The 12,927-nt window shown below is 40.5% G+C and overlaps 1 protein-coding gene across 4 annotated transcripts in view; it reads left to right on the top strand.

Annotated features, from left to right (window-relative positions):
* The window catches only part of ASCC1 (activating signal cointegrator 1 complex subunit 1), a 46,985-nt gene extending 34,058 nt beyond the window's left edge, over window positions 1–12,927 (top strand). For all 4 annotated transcript variants that reach the window (XM_078853817.1, XM_073353610.2, XM_078853819.1 and 1 more), the window contains exon 10: window positions 11,909–12,927. In XM_078853817.1, the coding sequence (XP_078709943.1) occupies window positions 11,909–12,025 (117 nt within the window). In that variant the 3' untranslated portion in view covers window positions 12,026–12,927. The remainder of the gene's footprint in view (window positions 1–11,908) is intronic.

The following is a 12,927-nucleotide window of genomic DNA, read 5'->3' as shown; positions in this document are numbered from 1 at the left end:
ATACATTTGGGGGAAAATGATAACCAGTATAAAATAAGAGAGAACTATTTAGAAAGTTTTGAATCATAAAAAGACAGGATAAGAGGGAAACTGAACAGAAACCTGTAATGCAGCATTATTGTAAGGGGGGGGGGGGAGCTAGTGCTTTCTCAAGTATGTTTAAAGAAGACTCAAAAGCAAAATTTCAAAGATGGTAATTCCACTTTGCGGAATACAGAATATTGCATTCAGTTCTGATCCTTGCATTATTTAAAGGATACTGAAATGCTATACTAGATTTGAAAAGGGCAATTAGAATGACACTATGATTGGAGGACCGTTTTGAAGATGAGACTGAAGATCAACTTTTGTACTATCTGGGAAAAGAGATTAAATGGACATCACTGTATAAATACTTTCATTGAAATAACATCCGTGAAGAAAGAGGCTTATACACATCATCTGAGTATGGCAAAACAAGGAGTGGGAAATGAGAATTCATACTAGGCATTCAGAAAAAATTTCATTTGTTAGAGTTCTCAGTCATTAAAGTAGAACAAAGAAGTCGTCACTGGAAGTATTCAGAAAAGCAGAGACAAGTCACGTGAGGGGAAACTATAATGGATGAAGGTTGTAGTAGCTAGCCTGAGTGGTCTTTTTTAGCTTTGCTATGTGATTTGATGACCGTGTGTCAGTAGACTAGGTACCTGACTTTCAGAGTTGCTGAGCACCCTCTACTTCTGTTGACATTCGTTGGAGTTGAGAATGCGCCGCAATTCTGAAAATCAAGCTCTAGGAATTCAGTAGCTCTCCTTCCTGTTTCTTCTTCTCCTTGCCCATTTCCTCCTTGTTACTCCAGTGGACGTCCCATCTTCTAGTTTCCCTGAAATCACTATTCTGCCATAGACAGCAATCACCAACTTCACCTCTTTGGTTCAGAAGATGGTTTTCACCAGTAACTGTCAAGAGTTGAATTAAAATGGTTCCTTTATAGAATACAGAGACATAGTGTTGAAGTACATGAGAAAGAACAAGTGGATTAGGGAAGGGAGGTGGTTTATCCAAAAAGCAGCTGGGTCCATTTGTATTATAATTTCCTGAGTGTGTATGAATTAACTCAGTGGTTCCTAAGCTGTACTCTGGACCACTCATGGTCTGAGTAGAGCTGGCTTGATCATATGCTGGTGGCAGCTACTCCTTGTTTCCAGTTGCTTCTACGGGCATCCAGCCTCTTCATTGCAAAAATAAACATAAACAATTATGGAAGCTGCTGGAAATTAGTCAGCCTAGCTGCATATAAGCATTTGCTGTAGTATGTACTGCATGGGGCCACAAGGATGTTGCACAGTTCTTGATTAGGAGGAGAGGTGGGCTGCAGGTGACCTCTGTTGGTCATAGGTGGGACACGCTTTGGAAATTAATAAGTTAATTCAGGAGTTGTGAAACTTTTTCCAAAGACATGTTCAACCCTGTATCCACCAGTTTTTTGTATAGTAGACTTTAGAAAGTTAGCAACCTGTAAATGTGCAAAAGTTTGGTGTTTTCCAAAATAACTAGTAATTCAGTTAATTCTGATACATACTTGTATTTATTTGTTGGTTTGCAAAGTTCTTTTCACCATAGCAGCTAGGCCTTATTTATAAAGCTGAAGTGCATTTATTTTATAAACTGAGGGAGAAGAGAGAGAACTGGAAGCTAAAACAAATATCTTGCATTGTTCCCTTAACACTACAAGATTTGTGCTGTGAAGGAGAGTGAATTCCCAAGGGAAAGGCCTCCACTGAGAGAGCCTGTCAGCTAGCCCCAAAAAGTCTTGCCTTAAGAAACAACAGCAAGCACCTACCAGATTAATTGAACTGTCATGATGGAGTATGTCTTCCTGACTACCTTCCCATTGCCCTTAGCTTATGTATCACATGCTCATTGTTGATGTAGTCATCCCACAATTTCACAATGAACTGTGATTTCATAGAACAGCAGTTGAGGAGAAGGAACCATCTGTTATATTTCCAACCAACCTGTGAATTTTTCACATCTACCAGATACCAAAACATAACTGGGAGATAAATAGAGCCTGAAGTAGGTTTTTGTTTTGTTTTTTTAAAAAAAGTAAATGGTAAGAAGAAGGTCCTAAATTGCTGTCAGTAATCTTTGGCCTCCCTGTGAACCAGACTGTCCTCAGCTGTTCTAGTAATGGTTGTGGTGGAAGCAGCAAAAGAGTTGTTTACAGGCCTCCAGTTCTGGAGATGGTTCTGTGCTGACTGCTTTAAGCTATATCAGCCCCTGTAACAGCCCTAAATCCCCTGCATGCAAGCTGGGGATCACTGAAGTCCTGGAGTACTACAACCACATCCTCCTCAAGCTGGGGCGGGAAGGGAGGTGGCATTAATTTAAGTGTTAGGTGGCAGATCCTCTGCATAGCTTTGAAAAAAATCTCAATCTTAAAGCTGTATTTAGACACCTAAATAAATGGCTTGTTTTTCAAAAGTGCAGAGCATGCCGCAGGTCCCGTAGACTTCAGCGGGTGCTGTTGGTGCTGAACGTTTTCGAAAACTCATTCGTTCATGTATCTAAACATTGGCTTTGCGCCTGCATTGAAAATGTTGGCTACTATATTATCTGTACCTACAGTGTGTTTATGTATTTTGGGATTGTTGCATGAAATTTGTGCAAAACACCCAATGTTATATAGTTCGTTCTTATTTTATAGCAAATATTTATTTTTGTTTTTGTATTTGCTTTACTTTGATTCAATAAAAGAAAACTTTAAAAAAAATCACATGCAGTCCACAAATTCAACCCCCCCCCCTTCATAATAAGTAATGATAACTTTCCAGTAAGAACTGATTACATGTTTAGTGCTTTAAAAGCCAAAGCATAGCTGACTTAAGAGGTTGATTTTAATTTTGTTTCCTTATTTAAGAAAATATATAAGTAGTTTTGTTTTGCATTGTGGTTTACACTGAGACTTTTTTAAAAACTCAATTGTAATAATTTCATGTTTATTTGCTTTGTTGCAAAACCAGTTAACAGAATTGAGAGAAAAATGAATGATGAATTTTTGGTAAATTATGGTATTTGTATTTTGCATTGTATATTAATTGAGAAAATCGAGAATGGATCATTTGAATTTTTATGATGCTAGACCAGTGGTTCTCAAACTTTTGTGCTGGTGACCCCTTTCACATAGCAAGCCTCTGAGTGTGATTTTCCCCCCCCCCCAATAAATTAAAACCACTTTTTAATATATTTAACACCATTATAAATGCTGGAGGCAAAACAGGGTTTGGGGTGGAGGCTGACAGCTCATGACCCCCCATATATATATATATATAACCTCGCGACACCCTGAGGAGTACTGACCCCCAGTTTGAGAACCCCTGTCCTAGACATTCTACCACAGAGAAGTCCATATTGCTTCATTGTATCTGTGATAAAATATGTACAGGCATATCTTCTACAGCCCCTTCAGAAATCTAGGATGCAAGAAATAACATTTAAGGGTTGTTCATCACCTTATCAAGAGCATAAGGGTTACACTGCACGTCAGTGGGGCAGAGAGAGTGGGGTACAGCCAGATATGTGTGCTTGCAGAACAAAACCAATGATCCAGATATCTATCTGACATGTTCTTTGTCTTTCTGATTTTGAATCCCTGGTGTGGGGTGTGTGCTTGTGACGGTAAAATGCTTCCCTCTTTTCCACTCCCAGTAATTTTTTTTCTGTGCTTGCTGTGGAACTCCTCTGAAGCACATCTTAATCATAAAACACCTGTGCAATAATTAAATGTTTTGTTCATCATCTGGCTGGAATGCCTTAAGCCATTAAAAGGGAGCAGCTTTCGAGTTTTGACAGAAGGTGGTGTGCATTATAAGGAGCTGCCTCTCTGGATCAGCACCTGTCTGCCTCCTCTTTCTGCAGTCCTTCTACATTATTGCTGGAAAGCTTCCAAATATCATTAAACCTCTGTCAGATAATCATGGGGGTAACAGAGCCCGGAGTGAATAATAACCAGAGTAAAATCATTTTTGGCTCTGAAATGCTTCAGAAAACATATTTTGAATGTGAAAATAGAAAGCTGTTAATTGAACAAACTTCCGAGAATTTGACATGTTGCCAGGTTGTATGTTTGGTTGCAAGTTTGTATCTTCCATGTGCTAATAGAGAATTTTTAACTTCTAGAGCAGGAGTGGCCAAACTTACTGACCCTCCGAGCTGTGTACAATAATCTTGAGAAGTTCAAGAGCCTTGAGACATTCACAACCTGCCCTGCGGAGAGCAGTGCTACTGGGGCATGGGGCTAAAGCTCTTTGACAATGCCCTTCCCCTGCTCCGCTCCCTGCAGGGAAGAATCCCCTACCCCCACCCCCCCGCCACAGGGCAGAAGCCCCAAACTCTGGCCCCCCCTCCCCCAGTCTGGTAGGTGGAGAGTGGAGGGGTACATAGTGGGCTCAGCAAGCTGCACTTAACTGTAAAAGAGCCACATGCGGCTCACGAGCCAGAGTTTGGCCACACCTATTCTAGAGGTGTTGAAATTTAGTTTTGGTCACAGATGAAATGAATTTGGCTTTCTCTCAGCATAGTCTTTAAGGGGCATTTGCCCAAAATTAATTACTATTGGCAAATTCTTCTCTAGACAAACCTTTGCTAGGAACAGCAGGGGCACAACACAGAAGTAAGAAGCATTGGCAAATCTGTTTTGGGTGTTCCAAGTGGAAAAGGTGAGGCAAATTAGGATTGAGGTGCATTAGACAGCTCAATGAGGGCCCAGAACTGGAATAGCAGGGTGTTTACATAAAACACTTGAGGTTCACTAGCAGAGCTGTGTGGGGACAGATGGCAAAGTAGAAGCCAGGTGCTTTGCAAAGGTGTACTGCATTTAGAGCTGTCTGATGCACACATTCATGAACTCTAAAATTGACCTCCACTTTTATAAATCATTTTTGTCCGGAGTGATTTTGCCATCAGTCACTTTGATCTACTTGTCCTTCCGCTCTTTCTTGGTACCAGTATCAGTTGTGTCAAGGGGAAGAATGTATCCTTACTACCTTTGCGGAATTTTATCCTTTGGTTGGTGGGGAGACATACCGAGTTAAGTGTCCTATCCTCTCTAGTCTATATTGGTATCAGACTTTTGGTTTAGCCAAATTCTTCAGAGTGATGAATGATGATACTTTGCTCTTCTTTAGCATATTCCAGCACAAGCTATAAAAATACTATACAAACATTAATTAAATTATACAGTACTCCTGTGAGACAGACAAGTAGCATTTGGCAGACTGATGGTCTGAAGTATGGAGAGACCCCGATTTGCCCAAAGACCCCCAGAAAGTGCCTTCTGATCGCTCTACTTCAATTAACTTGCGGAGCATCCTTTTTCTTCTAGGAAACCATCCATCCTTGTGTGTAGACCTCTGTCCTGGAGTGGACTTTGAAACAGCTGTGGGTGGATTAAAAATTAATGAATAGGTTGCTTTATGCTGTTATCTCAGATTTTAGAGGGGTTGTATTCATTTTAAGAGATGCCACTGGATCTTCTCTGCAATTTAGTGGGCTGGATAATGTTTCTTTTCTTTTTTTTTTTTTTTTTTTTTTTTTTTTTTTTAGGGAAGTGCCTCCCTAACCTACTGCTATTTTTCAGAGATAGGAGAGATTTTATTTCATCTAAGTTTAGATTTTTCTAGTTTTAAAGGCCACTATCACTGGGCTCCTGTACCTCACTTACCTGGCACTGCTTGAGGTGTCCCCAGAGAGAGGTATGGTGAGTATACAGTTCCGAACACAATTTCTGTTCTCCCAGCTTCTCTGAAAATTGATATGGGACCGAACCTTTTGCACTGACCAGCCAGATGCTTTGGTGAAATCTGGGGTTGCTAACAACCTCTTCCCCTAACACACACACAACCAACCCCCAAAGCTCTTGAGGATGGTGAACTTCCGCCACAGAATTCTGCTTGGCTAGTTGTGTGTGTTTATAATCAGGCAAGCAGATTACCATGCAGGTGAATGTCTGTCTATTCTGCTGCTTGCCAGCATCACACCTGTTAGTACCTTGGATCTTGTCTTTTTAATTCTATTTTGGTTTTCAATGATTCTTTCATATACTCGAATGCAGTTTCTGATCAGGACCAGCCAAGTAGCAGATGTGGTTGGGGAAGTTGGTGGCTGCTGTCACAGTATGCAAAGCAGCTGACCCTTTCTGTCTGTAAACCCTCCTTTTGAGCTTGAATTTGATATCCTAGCATAAGCAGTCTCTGCACATCTCTGTTACCTGACATTTCTGTCCACTGATTCCCAGCACTGTGCCTTATGTGTGCAAAGTGCTGGTTTGCTAACTGCATGCTGCATTTCAGAATTTCATTTTTGAAAGAGTTGCACACCAGCAGGGATAGAGCAAAGTCATCCTAGTACACTGCATACATGTATTTCACTAAGCAATCTTAACAAATGTGCAGCACCTGCATACTGGAGAGAAAAGAGATTGCTGTATTATCCTCCCATCTACCAGGTAGGCATTTGATTTATTATTTTTTTATATGTACTGGCCACTACCCCTTACTCCTCTGCTTCCCAAAAGAGAGAGTTCATATTTTTGGTACTTGCTTCAGGTTGAAACACTTGAGCCTATCATATCCATGAAAAAGGAAGCTATTTTTTTAGGGTAATCGGTCACAGGCTAGTGACCTAATATGCCTCCGCTATGCTGCAGTGCTGATTCACCAGGGACAGTTTTGTACGGTTAATCTACAATAGCCCTACCCTAAGGCAGTACTGATGTGGCTGGAGTTTGCAGCAGACTGATCTCCCTGCAGACTATGATGTGTGTGCATTTTATCCAGTGATAATGCAGCTCTTTGATGGTAGTTTTTAATTGCAAGGCATTGCAGTGAGTTGTTCGTTTGGCATTTTGAGTATTGAGACTCTCAGGAGAACTACTTGGACACTCTGATTTTGGTCATGCCACTTGAGGCAAAGCAAAGCTTTCAGATTTATCGGTAATCCTGACAATAGCAGCAAAATCCAGGCTAAGCAGCTGAAAGTGCAATCTTAAAAGATTACATGAAGGAAGTTTTTAAATACCATTGCTTCCTTTCCTCCTCTTGCCTTTTGTCCGCCTTTTGTCCTTCTGCCGCCCATTGCCTCTTCAGACAAATCCATTAATATTTCTCATATTTGTTGCACCTGTGGTAGATGATTTGCCAGCACAAACTGATGCTTTTATTCCCTCTCTGAATAAATGGAGCTGAAGTGCTTTGCTGCTGTCTTTGTGGCTTTGCTCTGTGATTTACCACTGCTGTTCCAAGGCTTGAAAACAGAGGTACCAACTTATTCTGGGAAGGTTGTTTAGAGAGGAAACCACAGGACATAAGTAGTATGGTGATGAGTGCTTTACAAATGCGTAAGATAAGGCACTGAAAAGTAATGTGGGCACAGTTATATTTCATCTTGAAATGTTACTCGTTTGATTGTATTTTTGCAATAAGTAATTGTGTGTTTTTAAAAATGCAGAAAAAAATTCACCTATTTTTGATGGCCTGCTTCAACTTACAGCCTCTTTAAAAAGGATACTCTTGAGGTTTGGACTGAAGTTTGTCGTAACATTTTTGCTTACATTTGCAGTGTTTAATTGTGTGTGGGGGGGGTTACCAAAACAAATACTTCAGTGTTCCATCCTTGTTTATAAAATGACTGCCAGCACTCCTGGGGCACCCTGCAGTGTAATCTGTGCATAGTAGCGGGGAATGAACCTCTGGACAGGAATAGTTTATTTTTAAACTTCCAACAGGAGCGTCTAACAGTGGTTGCCAACCAGTCGATTGCAATCTCCGGCAGCAGTGCAGTGTGGATAGACAGGTGGCAATGCTACTCAGGATTAGTATTTGTGGACTCTAATGGCTTCTGTCATTGGGACCTTGAGGGAGTGAGGAAGTGTCAGTAAAAGTGTAGAAGTCTTGAAATAAAGCAGGAAAAATGGCTATGGTTGTCCTTGCAGCATGTTTACTTTGAGAATGTACAGCTTTATTACTAAGGCTGTCTACACTAACACTTTTGTCGGTATAACTTAAGTTGCTCATGGGTGTGAAAAAAACACCCCCTTGAGCGACATAAGTTTCACTGACAGAAGCACCAGTGTGGACAGCACTATGCTGGTGGGAGACGCTCTCCAGCCAACAGAGCTACCACCGCTTGTTGAGAGTGGTTTAATTATGTTGATGGAGAGCTCTCTCCTTACAGCATAAAGCAGCTGCACAGGAGATCTTACAGTGGTGCAGTTGCATCAGTACAGCTGTGTCACTGAAAGGTCTCTAGTGTAGACATGGCCTAAAACTCAGGAGTTTCAGCAGTGTTATCCCTGGGGAAAACACACCCACCACACACCTGTCTCTTCTTAAAAAAAAAAAAAAAAAAAAAAAGCCAAGGGAGAAGCTCTTCACCTCTTACATCGTATGAATGGAAAGCCTCTGATCTTACTGACAAGATGTCTGATGTTACTCAAGAAATTTTTTTAATTAATGCTGCCACTTATTATTCTGAGACTTAGAAACAAAACCAAACTGCTATATTGAAAGATTGCAGAAGTAATTATTTTGAAAGGATTGCTATTATAAACTGTTTTGTGTATGGATTTGATTTCAGTGAATTGCTGTTGGGACTGGACCGCCCCAACATGTAACTTTATTATTTATTTGCAAAGTTCATGGAATTCTGAGTATATTATTTTTCCCACAAATATACAGCATGTCTGGATTCACAAGAACCTTACAGCAATCTCTGTTGTGTAAGCAATGATAGGGCGATCATTTTTGTTGTGGAAGCAGATTTGTGTTCCCTTTTTCCAAGGAAGAGGGTTATAAGGACCAGTAGGAGGGGAATAAACTGTATGAACATCTTGACAGTTGAGAGTTTTAAAGTTTTCTTATGGTTGGTAGATTTCAGGTCAGTTGACACTGAGCCTGGTCTGGAGATGTAATGAAAATTATTCTTCAGAGCAATCAAAGCAAAAAAAAAAGAGAGAGAGAAAATCATTTTACCTTCACTAATGCTTGTCTGAGACACTGTGGTCCTCTGTGCTCTAATGTGAACTTCAGAAGCTTCTGGGAACGTACTTAGTTTCTAAGGTGCCAAAAGATTAACAAATTTATTTGAGCATAAGCTTTCGTGAGCTACAGCTCAAGCAAATTTGTTAGTCTCTAAGGTGCCACAAGTACTCCTTTTCTTTTTGCGGATACAGACTAACACGGCTGCTACTCTGATACTTAATCTTTATAATTGTATAGAATGGGGTTTGGGCTTTCTTAGTCATTTCTCATCTTTCATGCCTCCTACTGTTTAGATACTTTATTAAAATATCTCATTTTAAATGGGGTGTGTGCTCCGTTAGAGCTACAGCTGCATTTCAATTACATTCCTGCTAGCTGAGCTATATCCACCCAGTCCTCAAAACTCCATACAGCACAAGAGGAGGAGATGACAAAAATTATGAATAGGAAAAGCGTTTCTCCTCAACTCGAGTAATAGACCTCAGCAGATTCTTCCACTGAGGTGGATAAATAGGTGAAAGAACTGAAATTGAGCTTGCCCAAGGATCTAGACAGGAAGAGTACTTAGCACTTGGGAAATTTGGGTTTTGGGAGTGACCTCTCATTCCAGTTCTCAGGGGGGCTAGAAGCATCGCAGGAGTGATCCTCCTAGATAATGGAGGAAACTTGACTAATGCACTGCTTGGAAAAGCAGCTCTCTTCCATGCAAATGGATTGGGCAGTGAGGGGAGGGCAGAACTCATTAGAAAAAAAGAGTACCTAGGTATGAAGAAATGGGTGACAATCCTAAAGTCCATCTCCTTATACTGACTTGAATTTCTGCCTTAGTTAGAAGCAAAATCTGCCCCCTTCCTTACTCATGTTTACAAGAATGCAGTGACCAGTACTGTGGGAGAGCCTCCTGCCAGGAAATAAATCTGAGAGATCCCCATCAGCAGGGCAACTGGTTTCTGTCAATGCCAAGTGCATTCTTGTAATTACCTTTTGGTGACTTACAACCAGTTTCTCTAACCCAATAGGATTATGAATGATGAATTTGGTAATTCCACCACTAAATCCCTGTTAGAAGTAAATTGGCAGTGGGTTCTAATTAGATGTATACTAGATTCTAAAAGAAGAGAACAGAATTAATAAATGGAGGTAAAATGTTTTAACAGTTACTAATTTAAAAGAATAGGTCATGGGCAAATGTTATGAAGATCACCATGAACTGGCTGATTGGTAATGGGGGACACAGCCTTTGTCATGTTGGTCACTGTTTTGAATCTATCCCATGCTGGTAGTGAGAGTAAGCAAAAAGTTACTATGTAATAGTTTGGTGACTATGAATAAATTGCTAGTCTTAGTCCAGTTCCTAGTGGACGAGTGTCCAGACAAACTGGTATTTTCATACAGAGGTGCAGAGAGATGTATTAGCCATGATGACTCAACTGTCTTCTACTGCTGGAGCTGATGCATCCAGGCCACAGCTCGAGCACTCTGCTGGTGCAGCATTGGGGGGGAGCTTTCACTAGTTCTCCTGTGGATAAATAGGGAATTTCCATCTCCAAAGCTAGTAATCGAGCAGCTTTCACTAGAGCTAAATTCACTTTAAAATAAAATCAAGACTTGTCTCATGAGCATTTCCAGTAGTGTTTTTTGTTTTTTACAGAAAGGGGTATTTGCAATGTCAGACCAATTTGTCAAAGCCAGTAATAGAAGTAAATTGTATAAATCAGTGCTGGGGAGACCTGCATGCATTTTGGAAAGGGGAAAGTGCATCCTCGTAGATGCACTAGATCTTGGGTTTAAGATGATTACATATGGAAAAATCAATGCATCATTGGCCCTAGAAGGGCAGGCTTTAATGAACAGAGTGTTTCCTAGCCATTAATGTCTGCATGTTCCATAATGGCAGGAAGAGCTGTGTGGCTGTCTTGAGGCAGTGTTTACAGGGACAGATAAAATTCAATAGGGGACAGACGGAATGAGGGTTTGTAAGTTCCCCCGGGGTAGGGAGACCATACCATTCAGGCCCTTGATGACCCTCAGCATTGGAACATTAAAATGAGTTTGAAAGTAGGATTTTTATTGGAAAGCTTTCCTAAGGCATCACTGGTATTTTAAGGTAGAGTAATTTCCTACATCTTAATGGAATGGGAAAAGCACTTTATACTTCAACATGATGCATTTCCAAGCAGTATTGCTTGAACTTTCCAATAATTAATTCTGATGTCACTTTTGTGCGTGACTCATAAATGGCATTAATTACTGGAGTGGCTCCCTCATGAACTGTGTTGGCTTTTTTTCCCCTTTGCTCTTGAAAGTCTTTGAATAAAGAGGGACTCAGTGATTTGGGGTTTAATGTTAGGATAAAGAGCCTTCCACCTTGTGTACAAATCTGAATTTGGACCAGACTGGCCACAAACATTGCCTTCTGAGGACTGTTTGACTCATGTGAATGATCTAGTCTCAATCCAGTTTCCTATGGACATTGCAAAACCAATTGTAGTTATCCCAGACTGGCCCCCTTGTTGGTGATCTCCACTAAGGATTGGAATAGGCCTGGAGGCTGAATTAATTTCTCCTATCTAATGGTGTGGTCCCTCTAGTTCATGGCTGAGACAAATGATGAGGTCGGGTGGTGAAAACTTGCTACTAAACTGTTTGTACTACAGGAATTCAGTTTCCTAAACTTTATCTGGCATCCTCAACAAAGGCTAATCTCACTTTCTATTAAAAAAAAACACACTCTTCTGAAGAATCATTCTAAATGCAAAACAAATACAGAAGTAGAGCTAAATGTCAGAAGAGACTTTCCAAGGTTGATTTTTACAGGCAGGTCTGAAAACATGCCTCAGTTTGTTCTGTTTGGACATTCCTTATGGGTTCTAACTCCTCTCTTTCAGATCTTTGAGAACTTCTACTTTGGAGAACTGCAGCTGAATTCAGTCCATCTTTCTCAGAGGTTCTCCACAGACAGCTCGGGTTACTACGCTACATCTGGGCAGCTCACTTTCTCCTGAAATAAAAACTCAGCTGCTCCAACAGATCTGCTGTGCCCCCAGAATTGCAGAATTGTAAAGGGGTTACATTAATTTTGGAGCCTCAAATATGAACAGAGATCTCTTCTAAGGATTCTACAAAGACTGGGATGCCATGTTATGTCTTCAAAGAACCATGCACAATCCGCGACATTGCATTTTCTTGGTGGAACTCTCTTGCAGTCCTTCCTACAAATATCCCATCTCCCCATCCTCTCAAAAAGCTCTGGTCTCATACCTCCACCTCACACAGCTTTTTCATTTCCCTTAACACTTCTAGTTTACAGGTTTCTTCCGCTTGGAAGCTAGCTGGCATCTTTAGGATAAAGGGTCATTGTCAGCTAACCTTTTATATGCAGTTTTCTCATTTTTATCAGATGTTTAGTGCCATCTTACAAGTTTACAGAAATAACATGCATTTCTCTTCAGTTTTTTTTCCCTCTAGCAAATATTTGTCTATCCCAGTCTCCCTCTTCAGCCTTCTTTGTAATGGAGCAGAAGACATGTCTTCGTTTTGTTTACTTCACTAGTTCAAAGCCCAGTGAAGTCAGTGGAAAGACTCGTATTGAAATCAGTGGTCTTTGGATCAGGCCTTATATGAACAGGAATGTTGCATGTTCCTGTTTACATTTGTCACTAAACTGCTTGTTGTAGACTCGCAGAGGGTGCACACCCGGCTTTCTGGGTGTCGCACCAAATCTTGAGAATTTTGTTTTTAAATGAGCAACTGTAACTCTCAAAATAAATGTTTAAAATCCAGAAGAGTTTCCCCAGACTGTAAGATAACAATGTTAAGGCAAGTCATTACTTGAGGCCCAAACAGTTTGACAGTGTTTCTGTAACATTTGTGATGTTAATAACCAAATAAATTCCTTTCAAAAACA

The sequence above is a fragment of the Lepidochelys kempii genome, chromosome 7 (genome assembly GCF_965140285.1).
Source record: "Lepidochelys kempii isolate rLepKem1 chromosome 7, rLepKem1.hap1, whole genome shotgun sequence".
In the NCBI taxonomy this organism is placed as follows: Eukaryota; Metazoa; Chordata; order Testudines; family Cheloniidae; genus Lepidochelys; species Lepidochelys kempii.
The sequence above is the reverse complement of the archived record's forward strand: the minus strand, read 5'-3'. Positions and strand labels throughout refer to the sequence as shown.